Source organism: Rhinoraja longicauda, chromosome 7 (genome assembly GCF_053455715.1).
Source record: "Rhinoraja longicauda isolate Sanriku21f chromosome 7, sRhiLon1.1, whole genome shotgun sequence".
In the NCBI taxonomy this organism is placed as follows: domain Eukaryota; kingdom Metazoa; phylum Chordata; class Chondrichthyes; order Rajiformes; family Arhynchobatidae; genus Rhinoraja; species Rhinoraja longicauda.
Window position 1 is genome coordinate 4,754,381 of NC_135959.1, and position 18,981 is coordinate 4,773,361.

Below are 18,981 nucleotides of genomic sequence, written 5' to 3' on the forward strand. Positions count from 1 at the left end.
GCTCTTCAGCTCGAATGTACGATAACTTGGATTCATGTGAGGTGGTGTACTCTAGTCAACTCTTGACTGCTGCCACTCTCCTCGAGGTGAATATGTGGTCAGTTGTCCGTGTGCCTGTATGTGTGTCCATCCGTGTGGGTGCATCCATGTGTGTGTGTGTCACCGTGCATGCGTGTACGATTCGCGATTACGGTTGCCAACTTTCTCACTCCAAAATAAGGGACAAAAGGTGACGTCACCGCCCCGCGCCCCACGTGACCTCAGCCAGCCAGCGGCCACGTGCTCCCGCTCCACCAATGGCGGCTGTCCGGGCCGGGAGGTGGGTTGCTAACGCAACCTCCATTAGGCGGCGCCTGGGCCTCCGGGCCTACAGCGGCCCCCGGGCCTACAGTGTCTGGACCTACAGTGTCCGGGCCGACAGTGGCTGGGCCTACAGTGTCCGGCTCTACAGTGTCCTGGACTACAACGCCCCCTGGGCCTACAGTGCTGTACCTGCACGGCCTACAGTGCCCGGACCTACAGCGGCCCCCAGGCCTAATACGGGACAAGGGCGGTCCCGTACGGGACAAACCAATTTGGCCCAATATACGGGATGTCCCGGCTAATACGGGACAGTTGGCCACCCTAAGGGGAACCTTCATGTGGTGGTGTTCCCCTGTGCCTGCTGACCTTGGGTTATACATGTTCACAGATTGGGATGGACTATGGAAGTAGTGGTGAAGACCAACTGCATTGTTACAATATTAGGGTCTCCCACATTGGAGAAGAATAGAAAACAATAACCTGGCCCTTTGGAGATTGTCCAAGCTATCGGAAGTAGCTCCCCCCCCCCCCCAACACACTTTCAGTTCAATTTTTGTTCAGTGTAGTGTAATAAATAGAAACATAGAAACATAGAAAATAGGTGCAGGAGGAGGCCATTCAGCCCTTCGAGCCAGCACTGCTATTCATTGTGATCATGGCTGATCGTCCACAATCAGTAACCCGTGCCTGCCTTCTCCCCGTATTCCTTGATTCCACTAGCCCTCAGAGCTCTATCTAACTCTCTCTTAAATCCATCCAGTGATTTGGCCTCCACTGCCCCCTGTAGCAGAGAATTCCACAAATTCACAACTCTCTTATGTTTCTATAAGATCCCCTCTCATCCTTCTAAACTCCAGTGAATACAAGCCTAGTCTTTTCAATCTTTCCTCGCATGACAGTCCCGCCATCCCAGGGATCAATCTCGTGAGCCTACGCTGCACTGCCTCAATTACAAGGATGTCCTTCCTCAAATTAGACCAAAACTGTACACAATACTCCAGATCTGGTCTTACCAGAGCCCTATACAACTGCAGAAGGACCTCTTTACTCCTGTACTGAAATCCTCTCGTTATGAAGGCCAACATTCCATTAGCTTTCTTCACTGCCTGCTGTACCTGCACGTCCTTTCAGTGACTGATGTACAAGGACACCCAGGTCTTGCTGCACCTCCCCTTACCTAACCTAAAACCATTGAGATAACCATTGAGATAAGAATCTGCCTCCTTTTTTTTTGTGGCCAAAGTGGATAACCTCACATTTATCTATATTACACTCACTTAACCTGACCAGGTCACCCTGCAACCTCCTAACATCCTCTTCACAGTTCACACTGCCACCCAGCTTTGTGTCATCCGCAAACTTGCTAGTGTTGCTTCTAATTCCCTCTTTCAAGTCATTAATATATATGGTAAACAGTTGCGGCCCCAACACCGAGCCTTTGCGGCACTCCACTCGCCACTGCCTGCCATTCTGAAAAGGACCCGTTTACTCCTACTCTTTGCTTCCTGTCTGCCAACCAATTCTCTATCCATGTCAACACCCTACCCCCAATACCATGTGCTCTAATTTTGCTCACCAGTCTCTCCAATGCGGGACCTTATCAAAGGCTTTCTGAAAGTCCAGATACACTACATCCACTGGCTCCCCTTCATCCATTTTACTCCAAGGATCTTGGTGGGTTTAAAAGAGATGTGGGAAATTGGGCCAAGGATGAGCTTAAAAGCATGTTGGGAAAATGGGCCTCGGAGATGGGAACGGATCTGCCGGGCCGGAGTTCCAGAGCCACGGGCCGCAGCGGGGTAAATTCGACCCGCCGATCCATTTATTACCAATATAAAACAACAGATCCCGGACTGCAATAAAGTTCTACTAGACCAAGTGGGCTCAAACCTCTCCTCCATTGGTGCAGCACCCTCTCCTACCAGCCCCCCCCTCCCCCTCCCCTCCCCTCCCCTCCCCCTCCCCTCCCCACTTCCCCTTCCCCCTCAACCCCCCTTATCCACCCTCCTGCCCCCTCTTTCCTGCCCCCTCTTTCCTGCCCCCTCTTTCCTGCCCCCTCTTTCCTGCCCCCTCTTTCCTGCCCCCTCTTTCCTGCCCCCTCTTTCCTGCCCCCTCTTTCCTGCCCCCTCTTTCCTGCCCCCTCTTTCCTGCCCCCTCTTTCCTGCCCCCTCTTTCCTGCCCCCTCTTTCCTGCCCCCTCTTTCCTGCCCCCTCTTTCCTGCCCCCTCTTTCCTGCCCCCTCTTTCCTGCCCCCTCTTTCCTGCCCCCTCTTTCCTGCCCCCTCTTTCCTGCCCCCTCTTTCCTGCCCCCTCTGTCCTGCCCCCTCTTTCCTGCCCCCTCTTTCCTGCCCCCTCTTTCCTGCCCCCTCTCTCCTGCCCCCTCCCTCCTGCCCCCTCCCTCCTGCCCCCTCCCTCCTGCCCCCTCCCTCCTGCCCCCTCCCTCCTGCCCCCTCCCTCCTGCCCCCTCCCTCCTGCCCCCTCCCTCCCTCCCCCCACCTCCCCCCCTCCTCCCCCCCCCCCTCCCTCCCTAGGAGATAGATTTAAACTTTAAAATGTGAATAACTTTAAAAATATAACACCGATTTCAATAAAACGACTTGCTTTCCCATTAAAGGGACGACGGTGAGTAAGGTGGGCCATAAAATTGTCGCGCTATCGTGTACCGTTAATTGGCTTGGTGTAAATGTTTTAAAAAATGTCCATAGTGTGCGTCGGGCAGTGTTAGCGTGTGGGGATCGCCGGTCGGCGTGGGCTCGGTGGTGGGCCGAAGGACCTGTTTCCGCGCTGTATCTCTAAACAAAACTAAACTAAACCATTGTTCGATGCTCCTTTCTCCCTCAGGTAGATTGCCTGGACCTCCAGAACTGTCTCACCAGCCGTACCATTATAACGAGGGGGGAGACAGTCTCCACTCCCCTCAACATGGTCCAGGCGCTCGACGTCCGAGATGCGTTTGTGAAGGTGAGTTTCAGTAGAGCTTCCAGATGCGTCGCGGAAACAGTCAACAGACAACAGGTGCAGGAGGAGGCCATTCGGCCCTTCGAGCCAGCACCGCCATTCAATGTGATCATGGCTGATCATTCTCAATCAGTACCCCGTTCCTGCCTTCTCCCCATACCCCCTGACTCCGCTATCCTTAAGAGCTCTATCTAGCTCTCTCTTGAATGCATTCAGAGAATTGGCCTCCACTGCCTTCTGAGGCAGAGAATTCCACCGATTCACAACTCTCTGACTGAAAAAGATTTTCCTCATCTCAGTTCTAAATGGCCTACCTCTTATTCTTAAACTGTGGCCCCTTGTCCTGGACTCCCCCAACATTGGGAACATGTTTCCTGCCTCTAACGTGTCCAACCCCTTAATAATCTTATACGTTTCGATAAGATCTCCTCTCATCCTTCTAAATTCCAGTGTATACAAGCCTCGTCGCTCCAGTCTTTCCACATATGAAAGTCCCGCCATTCTGGGAATTAACTTAGTAAACCTACGCTGCACGCCCTCAATAGTAAGAATGTCCTTCCTCAAATTTGGAGACCAAAACTGCACACAGTACTCCAGGTGCGGTCACACTAGGGCCCTGTACAACTGCACCCAGTACTCCAGGTGCGGTCTCACTAGGGCCCTGTACAACTGCACCCAGTACTCTAGGTGCGGTCTCACTAGGGCCCTGTACAACTGCACACAGTACTCCAGGTGCGGTCTCACTAGGGTCCAGTCCACTCGGCCCACAGAGTCTGCACCTTTCAGCGACCGCCCCGTACTCTAGCTCCATCCTACACAATCGGCAATAGGTACAGGAGTAGGTCATATCTCCTCATATGACAGTCCCGCCATCCCGGGGATTAACCTCGTGTACTGCCTCAATAGCAAGGATGCCATTGTCCGTCCGTTGTCATTGTATTTGTATTGTTATCGTGCTCTCGTGTCCGTCGTCAAGGGCATCTATGGGCGGCTGTTTGTGTGGATAGTGGAGAAGATCAACGCTGCCATTTACAAACCTCCGTCGCGGGAACCCAAGACTGTGCGCAGGTCCATCGGCCTACTGGACATCTTTGGGTTTGAGAACTTCCACTCCAACAGGTGAGATGTTTGCCCCTGCACGTCGGGGACCTGGGGCGGATGGCACGGCACTGGGGAATCCCCCGAGACCAGCTTCTCTCACGGTCGGTTCGTAGACTCGCCGGCCGCCTGCTACGTTAGCGGGCTGGAAGAGCCCGTGTTCCACCTGTGCGTGGAGTGTGTGAGCCCGTGTTCCACCTGTGCGCGGAGGGTGCGAGCCCATGTTCCACGTGTGCGTGGAGTGTGTGAGTCCATGTTCCACGTGTGTGAGTCCGTGTTCCACGTGTGCATGGAGTGTTTGAGTCCGTGTTCCACGTGTACATGGAGTGGGTGAGGTTGTAGCCCCTAGTTCCAATATCTAAAGGGGCTGCTCCTTGCCTTCTGGCTACACTTCACGCACCCACCACCCTCATCTTTGGACCCCCTGTATGTGGGGGAGAGGGTGGGGGGGGCTGAAGATGTCCTGGTGGGGTTGCTCCTGGGCCTGGCCAAGATGGCCGTCCGTGAGTCACGGCGCCAGGCGGAAGAGGGCTCTGCCCGAGCCGGCTGCATGCCCCTTTTCAGGGATTACGTTCCATCCATGCCCGGGTGGGTTCGGAGAGGGACCACGTGCTGTCCAGGGGCACCCTGGGGGATATCCGGGAACGCTGGGGGGATTAGATGCATCCTTGACAACGAATGTAAGATCATTATATAATAGTTTATTGTTTGTCTTGTGTTATGGTGGTGGAATCTGTTTTGGTTTTACTGTATTGTATATATTATTTTAATATTTGAATAGATATTTTTGATTAATAAAAGAATAAAAAGAGGTAAGACGTGGGTCCCGTACATTCTCAAATACGTTCCCCTGAAAGAAACATAGAAACATAGAAAATCGGTGCAGGAGTAGGCCATTCGGCCCTTCGAGCCTGCACCGCCATTTAATGTGATCATGGCTGATCATCCAACTCAGTATCCCGTACCTGCCTTCTCTCCATACCCCCTGATCCCTTTAGCCACAAGGGCCTCATCTAACTCCCTCTTAAATATAGCCAATGAACTGGCCTCAACTACCCTCTGTGGCAGAGAATTCCACCACTCTCTGTGTGAAAAAAAACTTCCTCATCTCCATTCTAAATGACCTACCCCTTATTCTTAAACTGTGGCCCCTGGTTCTGGACTCCCCCAACATTGGGAACATGTTTCCTGCCTCTAACGGACGGACGGACGGACGGACGGATGCTTGATTAATATGGGGGTTATGGGGAGAATGGGGGTTATGGGGAGAATGGGGGTTATGGGGAGAAGGCAGGAGATTGGGGTTAGGAGAGAGCGATAGAATTCCACAGATTCACCACCCCCTGACTAAAGAAATTCCTTTGCCCAACTATAATAGGAATCTGAAGGGTAACTTTCTCACACATAGCCAAGATTAAATAGCATGTTAGCCTTCAGCTAATGGCATGTTGGCCTTCATAACGAGAGGATTTGAGTATAGGAGCAAAGAGGTCCTTCTGCAGTTGTATAGGGCCCTGGTGAGACCACATCTGGAGTATTGTGTGCAGTTTTGGTCTTCTAATTTGAGGAAGGACATCCTTGCTATTGAGGCAGTGCAGCGTAGGTTCACCAGGTGAATCCCTAGGATGACGGGACTGTCATATGAGGAAAGATTGGAAAGACTGGGCTTGTACTCACTGGAGTTTAGAAGGATGAGAGGGGATCGTATAGAGACGTATAAAATTATAAAAGGACTGGACAAGCTAGATGCAGGAAAAATGTTCCCATTGTTGGGGGAGTCCAGAACCAGGGGCCATACAGTCTAAGAATAAAGGGGAAGCCATTTAAAACTGAGGTGAGAAGAACCTTTTTCACCCTGAGAGTTGTGAATTTGTGGAATTCTCTGCCACAGAGGGCAGTGGAGGCCAATTCACTGGATGAATTTAAAAGAGAGTTAGATAGAGCTCTAGGGGCTATCGGAATCAAGGGATATGGGGAGAAGGCAGGCAAGGGTTACTGATTGTGGATGATCAGCCACGATCACAATGAATGGCGGTGCTGGCTAGAAGGGCCAAATGGCCTCCTCCTGCACCTATTTGCTATGTTTCTATGAATGGCGGAGTGGACTTGATGACCTAATTCTGCTCCGGTCACTTATGAATGTATTGAAGAGCATTCTTTTTCTGGCGCCCACTGTTCCAATTGTCCTGTGTTGCTCCACTGTAGCTTTGAGCAGCTGTGCATCAACTTTGCCAACGAGAACCTTCAGCAGTTCTTTGTGCGCCACGTGTTCAAGCTGGAGCAGGAGGAGTACAACCTGGAGAACATCAACTGGCAGCACATCGAGTTCACCGACAACCAGGACGCCCTGGACATGATCGCCATCAAGCCCATGAACATCATCTCCCTCATCGATGAGGAGAGCAAGTTCCCCAAGGTACGGGCGTAGGCATGCACACACGCACACGGACACACGGGCACACGGGCACACGCACACACACACACACACACACACACACACACACACACACACACACACACACACACACACACAGAGACACACATATATACACACACACACACAGAGACACACACACACACACACACACACACACACACAGACACACACACACATATATACACACACACACGCACACGCGCACACGCGCACACGGACACACGGGCACACGGGCACATGCATACGCACACGGACACCCGCAGAGGGAGAGGCAGAGAAAGAGGGAGAGGCAGAGAAAGAGGGAGAGGCAGAGAGGGAGAGGCAGAGAGAGAGAGGCAGAGAGAGAGAGGCAGAGAGAGAGAGGCAGAGAGAGAGAGGCAGAGAGAGAGAGGCAGAGAGAGAGAGGCAGAGAGAGAGAGACAGAGGGAGAGAGACAGAGGGAGAGAGACAGAGGGAGAAACAGAGACCGACCATTTGGCCCGTTGAGTCTACTCACATGTACCGATTAAGGTATAGTGAAATTTTGAGTTACCATACAGCCATCTATATACTAAAACTCTTGTTTGTTTGTTTGTTCCTGAACTACAGCCAAAACGCTACACGATAGCGCGACAATTGTAGGCCCACCTTACTCACCGTCGTCCCTTTGGTGCTAATGGAAGAAGTTTAATTGAAATCGGTGTTATATTTTTTAAGTTATTCACATAGAAACATAGAAACATAGAAAATAGGTGCAGGAGTAGGCCATTCGGCCCTTCGAGCCAGCACCGCCATTCAATATGATCATGGCTGATCATCCAACTCAGTATCCCGTACCTGCCTTCTCTCCATACCCCCTGATCCCTTTAGCCACAAGGGCCACATCTAACTCCCTTTTAAATATAGCCAATGAACTGGCCTCAACTACCCTCTGTGGCAGAGAATTCCACAGATTCACCACTCTCTGTGTGAAAAAAAAGTTCTCATTTCGGTCCTAAAAGACTTCCCCCTTATCCTTAAACTGTGACCCCTTGTTCTGGACTTCCCCAACATCGGGAACAATCTTCCTACATCTAGCCTGTCCAACCCCTTAAGAATTTTGTAAGTTTCTATAAGATCCCCCCTCAATCTTCTAAATTCCAGCGAGTACAAGCCGAGTCTATCCAGTCTTTCTTCATATGAAAGTCCTGCCATCCCAGGAATCAATCTGGTGAACCTTCTCTGTACTCCCTCTATGGCAAGAATGTCTTTCCTCAGATTAGGAGACCAAAACTGTACGCATTTTAGAGTTTAAATCTAGTCGAGGAAGGTAACATCACAGTGTTTAAGAAACATTGGGACAAGTGTGGAGGGATACGGGCCAAACGCAGGCAGGTGGGACTAGTGTAGATGGGACATGTTGACCGGTGTGGGCAAGTTGGGATGAAGGGCCTATTTCCACGCTGTAAGACTCTATGAAACTGTCGGAGTTGCTCCAAGATTGTTTTATAATGGACTTCCGTTCACAAGACTATCTCCTCCTAGGGCACAGACACAACGATGCTGAACAAACTGAACTCCCAGCACAAGCTCAATGCCTACTACATCCCTCCAAAGAACAATTATGAGACCCAGTTTGGCATCAGCCATTTTGCTGGCATTGTCTACTATGAAACAAAAGGTAAGCTGCTAATAATTTGGAAAAAAACAAATGGCAAATAATCTGAACAATAACCACTAAAGTAGTGGACATAGAAACGTAGAAAAAAAGGTGCAGGAGGATGCCATTTGGTCCTTCGAGCCAGCACCGCCATTCATTATGATCATGGCTGATCATCTACAATCAGTAACCCATGCCTGCCTTCTCCCCATATCCCTTGATTCCGCTAGCCCCAAGAGCTCTATCTAACTCTCTTTTAAATTCATCCAGTGAATTGACCTCCACCGTCCTCTATGGCAGAGAATTCCACAAATTCACAACTCTCTGGGTGAAAAGGTTTCTTTGCACCCCAGTTTTAAATGGCCTCCACTTTATTCTAAGACTGTGGCCCCTGGTTCTGGACTTCCCCCAACATTGGGAACATTTTTCCTGCATCTAGCTTGTCTAGTTCTTTTATAATTTTATACGTCTCTATAAGATCCCCTCTCATCCTTCTAAACTCCAGTGAATACAATCCTAGTCTTTCCAATCTTTCCTCATATAACAGTCCCGCCATCCCAGGGATTAACCTGGATAACCTACGCTGCACTGCCTCAATATCAAGGATGTCCTTCCTCAAATTAGGACAGTTGTTTAATAAAAACCTCTGCTCTTTACCTTAATAATGTTGGGCAGACTATAGGATTAATGGTTCAATGGTGCATTAATGTCAATTTTTGTTGACACAAAGGGTGGTCGGTGTATAGGGTAGCAATAGCGCCCCTTGCATTCCATCTCTCTCTGTCCCCACCATAGTTGGCCAGCTAGCCCCATTGTACGCACCACACATCACCTCTTCCACCGCCAACAATGGACCATTGTGGGCTCTTAGGCTGTCCCTGCGGCTCTGATTTGTTCCGAACTTCTTGCCACCTCTAGTTTCCCTCTCGCCTGACTCTCGGTCTGAAGAAGGGTCTCGACCCGAAACGTCACCTATTCATAAGTTCCAGGAGCAGAATTAGGCCGTTCGGCCCATCAAGTCTACTCCGCCATTCAATCACGGCTGATCTATCTCTCCCTCCCAATCCCATTCTCCTGCCTTCTCCCCTGACACCCATACTAATCAAAAAATGGCATGGTCAAGAATATCCATTGATTTAGCCTCCACAGCCGTCTGAGGCAATGAACTCCACAGATTTCCAAAATAAATTCCTCCGCATCTCCTTTCTAAAGGTATGCCCTTTAATTCTGAGGCTGTGTCCTCTAGTCCTAGACTCTCCCACTAGTGGAAACATCCTCTCTGCATTTACTCAATCTGGGCCTTTGTTCGTTAAGTTTCAATGACGTTCGCCCTCGTCCTTCTAAACTCCAGCGAATGCAGTTCCCGGTGCTGCCAAACGCTCATCATGTGTTAACCCAATCATTCTTGTAAACCTTCTCTGGACCCTCTCCAGAGCCGGCACATCCTTCCTCAGATATGGGGCCCAAAACTGCTTAGAAATACCCCAGATGCAGCCTGACCAGCGCCTTGTAGAGGCTCAGCATTACATCACTATTTTTGTATTCAATCCCTCTCGAAATAAATGCTACCATTGTGTTTGCCTTCTACACTACCGATTCGACTGGTAAATGAACTTTTTGGGAATCCTGCACCAGCACTCCCAAGACCCTTTGCACCTCTGATTTCTGGATTCTAGTCAGCCACCAAGCACGATTCTAGTCAGCCATTGTGCACCTGGATTGTAGTCAGCCACTGTGCAACGGATCGTTCGCACAGCTGAGAAGATTGTTGGCTGCAACCTTCACCCCTCCCATTGATGAACTGTACACTGCAAGGGCCAGGAAGCGAGCGGGCAAGATCATCTCTGACCCCTCTCACCCTGGACACAAACTCTTCGAAGCACTTCCCTCTGGAAGGCGACTCCGGACTGTCAAAGCAGCCACAGCCAGACACAAAAACAGCTTATTTTTCCACAAGTGATAGCTCTACTCAATAACCAAAGTCTCTTTTTTGCTCTGGTTTATTTTCACCCACATGTTTAGACCGTAATGTTGTGTCCTTATTGTTTTGATGTGATTATGCTTTATTCTTAATTGTTAACTGTATGTTTGTGTTGTGATTCCTTGTATGTGCACATACTTGGCCAATAAACTTATTCATTCATTCATTCATTCATTCATTCATTCATTCATTCATTCATTCATATATATAGATGGGATAAAGTTTGTGAATTAATTGGTGAACAGCGGAGAAGGGGTAGGAATTAATAAGTGTATACTTCTTCCTACTTCTTTTCATAGAAACATAGAAACATAGAAAATAGGTGCAGGAGTAGGCCATTCGGCCCTTCGAGCCTGCACCGCCATTCAATATGATCAATATGAAAAAAAACTTTCTCATCTCGGTCCTAGAAGACTTCCCCCTTATCCTTAAACTGTGACCCCTTGTTCTGGACTTCCCCAACATCGGGAACAATCTTCCTGCATCTAGCCTGTCCAACCCCTGAAGAATTTTGTAAGTTTCTATAAGATCCCCCCTCAATCCTCTAAATTCCAGCTAAATTTTGAACATGTAAGACTTAATTTGTGCTGTTTGCGAGAGTTTATTCATTGAGTTGGGCACAGGTTTATCGTTCATGACATTTTTCTGTTATTTTGTTTTGTTTTTATCTTTCTTTGTTTTACACGTTCGAAATAAAATATGGACAAACAAACAAATGATCTCCCCTTCTTGGCAGGCTTTCTGGAGAAGAACCGTGACACCCTTCACGGGGACATCATCCAACTGGTCCACTCCTCCAAGAATAAGTTCATCAAGCAGATCTTCCAGGCCGACGTTGCCATGGTAACCGTCAGCCATTTTTTTTTCTCTAACGAGGAGAATGCAGGTCCACCAGCGGTTTTCCAGGAAGCCCTCGGTTCCAGAGGCTTTCCGGATGGATTATCCGTGTTGCGGCGGCCTCCGAGAGGTGTCCTAACGGTGCCGGAACATTCCGCCTAGGCCGCCGAGGGGGTGCTATTGAGGGCGTGCAGCGTAGGTTTACTAGGTTAATTCCCGGAATGGCGGGACTGTCATATGTTGAAAGACTGGAGCGACTAGGCTTGTATACATTGGAATTTAGAAGGAAGAGAGGGGATCTTATCGAAACGTATAAGATTATTAAGGGGTTGGACACGTTAGAGGCAGGAAACATGTTCCCAATGTTGGGGGAGTCCAGAACAAGGGGCCACAGTTTAAGAATAAGGGGTAGGCCATTTAGAACGGAGATGAGGAAAAACTTTTTCAGTCAGAGAGTTGTGAATCTGTGGAATTCTCTGCCTCAGAAGGCAGTGGAGGCCAATTCTCTGGCGGTGCTGGCTCGAAGGGCCGAATGGCCTCCTGCACCTATTGTCTATTGACACCGGGCCAAGCAAAGTCCGGCCTCTGGAGTCGGCGATGGGAACGGATCTGCCGGCTCAGGCCGGGCCGGAGTTCCAGGGGCCCAGGCCGCAGGGGGGGGGGGGGGGGGGGCAAATTTGATCGGCCGTGGAAATCCCCATGAGGTCGAGATCGGCCGCCTCACCTGGTCTAGGCCCCACATTTTCGGGGGGACTTCCAGGGGGGAGATTTCAAATGCATTCTCGTGATTTTGTCCGGATTAAAGGAGGTGCCGGACTACCAGTTGCTGAAAAATGGGTGGTGGTGGACTTGTACTTGTTTATACAGTAAAGCCTCGTCATGACGGATGACGTCCAGTATTGGCGATTGTCCGCTATAACAGGGACGTGGGATAATATGGCGGCACGGCGGCGCGGCGGTAGAGTTGCCGCCTCATTGCGCCAGAGACCCGGGTTCGATCCTGACTACGGGCGCTGTCTGTGCGGAGTTTGTACGTTTCCCCCCGTGACCTGCGTGGGTTTTTTTCCAGGATCTCCGGTTTCCTCCCACATCCCAAAAGGGTACAATTAGTAGATGAAATTGGCCTTGACGAAATTGTAAATTGTCCCGAGTGCGTGCAGGGTAGTGTTAGCGTTCGGAGGGATCGCTGGTCGGCACGGACTGGGTGGGCCTGTTTCCGCGCTGTATCTCTAAACTAAGCTAAACTGACCGCTGCACAGCAGTGCAGGAGTTAAACGCAACGTTCGACGGAGGTCGATGCAACAGGAAAGTGTCTCCTGTTCTCTAGCTGCTTCCTGTGGCTTTCGTAACTCCATTGTCCGACCCTTTCTCTTTCCTCCAGGGAGCGGAGACCAGGAAACGATCGCCGACGCTGAGCAGCCAGTTCAAGCGCTCGCTGGAGCTGCTGATGAGAACTCTCGGCGTCTGCCAGCCCTTCTTCGTGCGCTGCATCAAGCCCAATGAGTACAAGAAGTCCATGGTAGGAACCGCCAGCCAGCGGGCTTTAGTTGTGACGGGCTGTTGGTCCAAACTGCTCGCGTTGCAGAATAATCGGGCGGTGTTTAGTTTCGTTCGCAGGCACCGACCCTTCGGCCCACCGCGTCCGCGCCCACCAGCGAACACTATCCTACACACACCAGAGACAATGTGTGTGGGGGGGAAAACTGCAGATGCTGGCTTAAATCGAAGGTAGACACAAAATGCTTGAGTAACTCAGCGGGACAGGCCGCATCTTTGGAGAGAAGGAATGGGTGACGTTTCAGGTCTTAGAAACCTAGAAACATAGAAAATTGGTGCAGGAGGTGGCCATTCGGCCCTTCGAGCCAGCACCGCCATTCATTGTGATCATGGCTGATCATCCACAATCAGTAACCCCTGCCTGCCTTCTCCCCATAATCCCTTGATTCCACTAGCCCCTAGAGCTCTATCTTAAATCTCTCTCTTAAATTCATCCAGTGATTTGGCCTCCACTGCCTTCTGTGCCAGAGAATTCCACAAATTCACAACTCTCTGGGTGAAAAAGTCCCTTCTCACCTCGGTTTTAAATGGCCTCCCCTTTATTCTGATCAAGTCTGAAGAAGGGTCTCGACCCGAAACGGCACCCATCCCTTCTCTTCCGAGATGCTGCCTGACCCGCTGAGTTACTCCAGCATTCTGTGTCGACCACACTGGAGATAATTTATATTTTATCCCAGCCCAATTAACCTACATACCTGTAAGTCTTTGGAGTGTGGGAGGAAACCGAAGATCTGGGAGAAAACCCCCGCAGGTCACGGGGAGAGCGTACAAACTCCGTACAGACGGAACCCGTAGTCGAGATGTAACCCGGGTTCCTGGCCCTGGGAGGTAGCAACTCTACCGCTGGTGAATAAGGCTGTTGGCACACTGGCCTTCTTCATTCGGGGATCTGAGAGAACTCGGGACGTGCAGATAGCTGCTGTTTTACACCGTAAATAAATACAAAATGCTGGAGTAACTCAGCGGGACAGGCAGCATCTCTGGAGTACATGGTTAGGTGACTTCTTGGGTCAGAACCCTTCTTCAGTTTGGACGTCATGTTAGTTCAGTTTGGTTTATTGGTACGTTTGCCAAGGTACTGTGAAAAGCCTTTTTCTGTTGCATGCTATCCGTTCAGCAGGGCTGATTACAATCTTGCTGTCCATCGTGTAGATACAGGGCAGAGTGGTCAAGATGGGGAGACATACCTCTAACCCCCTCACCCTGAACACAGGATCCCCCCAGGGTTGCGTCCTTAGCCCCCTACTGTACTCCCTGTACGCACATGACTGTGGGGCCAGGTTCAGCTCCAACTCCATCATCAAGTTCGCTGATGACACTGTGGTGGTGGGCCTGATCTCCGACAACGATGAGAAGGCCTACCGGGAGGAGGTGGCTGATCTGGCACTCTGGTGTCAGGACAATAGCCTCCTCTTGAATGTCACTAAAACAAAGGAACTGATTGTGGACTTTAGAAGGGCTCAACATCCGAGGACGTACACGCCACTCGAGATAAATGGGATTAGACAATAGACAATAGACAATAGGTGCAGGAGTAAGCCATTCAGCCCTTCAAGCCAGCACCGCCATTCAATGCGATCATGGCTGATCACTCTCAATCAGTACCCCTTTCCTGCCTTCTCCCCATACCCCCTCACTCTGCTATCCTTAAGAGCTCTATCCAGCTCTCTCTTGAAAGCATCCAACGAACTGGCCTCCACTGCCTTCTGAGGCAGAGAATTCCACACCTTCACCACTCTCTGACTGAAAATGTTCTTCCTCATCTCCGTTCTAAATGGCCTACCCCATATTCTTAAACTGTGGCCCCTTGTTCTGGACTCCCCTGACATTGGGAACATGTTTCCTGCCTCTAATGTGTCCAATCCCCTAATTATCTTATATGTTTCAATAAGATCCCCCCTCATCCTTCTAAATTCCAGTGTATACAAGCCCAATAGCTCCAGCCTTTCAACATATGACAGTCCCGCCATTCCGGGAATTAACCTAGTGAACCTACGCTGCACGCCCTCCATAGCAAGAATATCCTTCCTCAAATTTGGAGACCAAAACTGCACACAGTACTCCAGGTGCGGTCTCACCAGGGCCCGGTACAACTGTAGAAGGACCTCTTTGCTCCTATACTCAACTCCTCTTGTTCTGAAGGCCAACATTCCATTGGCTTTCTTCACTGCCTGCTGTACCTGCATGCTTCCTTTCATTGACTGATGCACTAGGACACCCAGATCTCGTTGAACTCCCCCTCCTCCTAACTTGACACCATTCAGATAATAATCTGCCTTTCTATTCTTACTTCCAAAGTGAATAACCTCACACTTATCTACATTAAACTGCATCTGCCATGTATCCGCCCACTCACACAACCTGTCCAAGTCACCCTGCAGCCTTATTGCATCTTCCTCACAATTCACACTACCCCCCAGCTTAGTATCATCTGCAAATTTGCTAATGGTACTTTTAATCCCTTCGTCTAAGTCATTAATGTATATTGTAAATAGCTGGGGTCCCAGCACCGAACCTTGCGGTACCCCACTGGTCACTGCCTGCCATTCCGAAAGGGACCCATTTATCCCCACTCTTTGCTTTCTGTCTGTCAACCAATTTTCTATCCATGTCAGTACCCTACCCCCAATACCATGTGCCCTAATTTTGCCCACTAATCTCCTATGTGGGACCTTGTCGAAGGCTTTCTGAAAGTCGAGGTACACCACATCCACTGACTCTCCCCTGTCAATTTTCCTAGTTACATCCTCAAAAAATTCCAGTAGATTTGTCATTTACTGTGGATAGGGTGAGCAGTTTTAAATACCTGGGGGTCCACATCACAGAGGATCTGACATGGACAACACACATTGCCACTCTGGTGGGTAAGGCAAGGCAGCGCCTTTACCACCTCAGACAGCTGAGGAAATTCAGAGTCTCTCCGAGGATCCTTCAGTGCTTCTACTCTGGGGCTGCAGAGAGCATCCTGTCCGGCAACATTACAATCTGGTTTGGGAACAGCTCTGCCCTGGACAGGAAGGCCCTGCAGAGAGTAGTGCGTTCGGCTGAACGCACCATGGGAACCACACTCGCCCCCCTGCAGGACCTATACATCAGGAGGTGCAGATCCAGAGCCAGCAACATTATGGGGGACCCCTGCCACCCCAGCAACGGACTGTTCCAGCTGCTACGGTCAGGCAAACGCCTCCGCTGTCACGCTGTGAAAACGGAGAGGATGAGACGGAGTTTCTTCCCACAGGCCATCAGGACTGTTAACTCTCATGTTACCAGGGACTCATTTAATTTACTGTATTAATTTATTTTTTGTGTTAAACAAAAAGTAATTCTATTCTGTTTATTAGTTTTAGCACAATCCGCAGGCTTTGCCACTTTCATTTCACTGCATATGTATGTGACAAATGAACTTGACTTGACTTGACAGAGGGTAAAACGTTAAGTGCAAGGTCAAGTCCGATTACAGATAGTCAGAGGGTCTCCAGTGAGGTAGGTGGGAGTTCAGGACCGCTCTGTAGTTGGTGATATGACAGTTCAGTTGGCTGACGATAACTGGGAAGAAACTGCCCCTGAATCTGGAGGTGTGCGTTTTCACACTTCTGTACCTCTTGCCCTGACGGGAGAGGGGGAGAAGAGGGAGTGGCTGGGGTGAGACTGGTCCTCGATTATGCTGCTGGCCTTGCCGAGGCAGCGTTGCAGTTGTACACGAGGATCGCGAACCTGTAATTGGAGTATTTGTGTTCAGTTTCGGTCACCCGGGTGTCGGAAGGGTGCCATTAAGCGGAAAGGGTGCAAAAAAGACAATAGACAATTGGTGCAGGAGGAGGCCATTCGGCCCTTCGAGCCAGCACCGCCATTCAATGTGATCATGGCTGATCATTCTCAATCAGTACCCCGTTCCTGCCTTCTCCCCGTACCCCCCTGACTCCGCTATCCTTAAGAGCTCTATCCAGCTCTCTCTTGAATGCATTCAGAGAATTGGCCTCCACTGCCTTCTGAGGCAGAGAATTCCATAGATTTATAACTCTCTGAGTGAAAAAGTTTTTCCTCATCTCCGTTCTAAATGGCCGACCCCTTATTCTTAAACTGGCCCCTGGTTCTGGGATGTCGCCAGGAATTGAAGGCATGGGCGACAGGGAGAGATCGGACAGGCTCGGAGTTTCACTCCGCCATTACAGCACGGTGGTGCAGCGGTAGAATTGCTGCCTTACAGCGCCAGAGACCCAGGTTCAATCCCGACTACGGGTGCTGTTTGTAAGGAGTTTGTACGTTCTCCCCGTGACCTGCGTGGGGCTTTCACGGGTGCTCCGGCTTCCTCCTACATTTACATAGACTTACAGGTTTGTAGATTAATTGGCTTATGTGAAATTGTACATTGTCTCTAGTGTGTGTGTGGATAGTGAGCGGGGATCGCTGGGCGGCACGGACTGGGTGGGCCGTAGTGCCTGTCTCCAGGCTGTATCTCCAAACTAAACTCAACACTTTGTTGCATCTTTTGTAAACCAGCATCTGAGTTCCTTGTTTCTACATAAAGTTTAGCTCTTTATTCTTACGTGTGGTTGGCGTGTTGATCTTTAAGCATGTGGCTGACGTGTAGCTCTCTATTTTTGCGTGTGGCTGACATGTTTCTCTTTATTCGTGAGTGTGATTGGCATTGCTTTATGTTGTTGACATGTTGCTCTTGCGTGTGATTGGCGCATTGCTCTCGATTGTTGCGTGTGGTAGACGTGTAGCGGATGTGTTGCTCTTCATGCATTCGTGTGGTTGGCGTTGCTCGCTATTGTTGCGTGTGGTTGGATTGTTCCTCCCTATTGTTGCGTGTTGCTGACGTATTGCTCTTTATGTGTGCGTGCGGCTGGCGTGTTGGTCTCTATTGTTGTGTGTGGCTGACGTGTTGGTCTCCACTGTTGCATGTGGCTGGCGTGTTGGTCTCCACTGTTGCATGTGGCTGGCATGTTGCTCTCTGTTGTTGCGTGTGGCTGACGTGTTGGTCTCCACTGTTGCGTGTGGTTGGCGTGTTGCTTTATTGTGTGTAGTTGGCGTGTTGCTCTCTATTGTTGCATGTGGCCGGCGTGTTGCTCTCTATTGTGTGTGGTTGGCGTGTTGCTCTTTATTGTTGTGTGTGGCTGACGTGTTGGTCTCTATTGTTGCATGTGGTTGGCATGTTGCTCTCTATTGTTGCGTGTGGTTGACGTGTTGCTCTCTATTGTTGCATGTGGTTAGAGCATTGCTCTCTATTGTTGCGTGTGGTTGGAGCGTTGCTCTCTATGTTACGTGTGGCTGGCGTGTTGCTCTACACTGTTGCGTGTGGCTGACGTGTTGCTCTCTATTGTGTGTGGTTGGCGTGTTGCTCTCCACTATTGCGTGTGGCTGGCGTGTTGCTCTCCACTGTAGCGTGTGGCTGACGTGTTGCTCTATTAATGCGTGGTTGGCGTGTTGCTTTCCACTGTTGCGTGTGGCTGACGTGTTGCTCCCCACTGTTGCGTGTGGCTGACGTGTTGCTCTGTATTGTTGCGTGTGGTTGGTGTGTTGCTTTCCACTGTTGCGTGTGGCTGACGTGTTGCTCTTGGCTGTACCAACAGCTGTTTGACCGGGAGCTGTGCGTGCGTCAGCTGCGATACTCTGGCATGATGGAGACCATTCGTATCCGAAGAGCGGGCTATCCCATCCGCTACACCTTCGTGGAGTTTGTCGACCGGTACCGGGTCTTGATGCCTGGGGTCAAACCAGCTTATAAACAGGTGAGTGCCAAACACCATCCCCTCCCTCCATCCCCACCCACCTCCCCCTGCCTCTCCCACCAACTCTCCCTCCATCTCAGTCCCCTCCCACCTACATTCCATCCTCCGGCTTCAAACTTCGCACCTCTTCCATCCTTATCTTTGTGTCTCTTCATCGCTGGTCTTTGTCCAACCATCTGCCAAAAATCTCTTTACTCAGCAGGTCAGGCAGCATCTCAGGAGAGAAGGAATGAGAGAAGGGATGATCATTTTCAATCAGTACCCCGTTCCTGCCTTCTCCCCATACCCCCTGACTCCGCTATCTTTAACAGCTCTATCCAGCTCTCTCTTGAATGCATTCAGAGACTTGGCCTCCACTGCCTTCTGAGGCAGAGAATTCCACAGATTCACAACTCTCTGACTGAAAAGGTTTTTCCTCATCTCAGTTCTAAATGGCCTACCCCTTATTCTTAAACTGTG

General features: G+C 50.2%; 1 protein-coding gene across 2 annotated transcripts in view; it reads left to right on the forward strand.

The window, feature by feature from the left end:
* The window catches only part of myo7aa (myosin VIIAa), a 148,296-nt gene that overhangs the window by 43,295 nt on the left and 86,020 nt on the right, over positions 1-18,981 (forward strand). For both annotated transcript variants that reach the window (XM_078402011.1, XM_078402012.1), the window contains 8 exons: positions 10-86; positions 3,143-3,262; positions 4,236-4,378; positions 6,563-6,773; positions 8,298-8,433; positions 11,130-11,236; positions 12,612-12,749; positions 18,364-18,522. In XM_078402011.1, the coding sequence (XP_078258137.1) occupies positions 10-86; positions 3,143-3,262; positions 4,236-4,378; positions 6,563-6,773; positions 8,298-8,433; positions 11,130-11,236; positions 12,612-12,749; positions 18,364-18,522 (1,091 nt within the window). The remainder of the gene's footprint in view (positions 1-9; positions 87-3,142; positions 3,263-4,235; positions 4,379-6,562; positions 6,774-8,297; positions 8,434-11,129; positions 11,237-12,611; positions 12,750-18,363; positions 18,523-18,981) is intronic.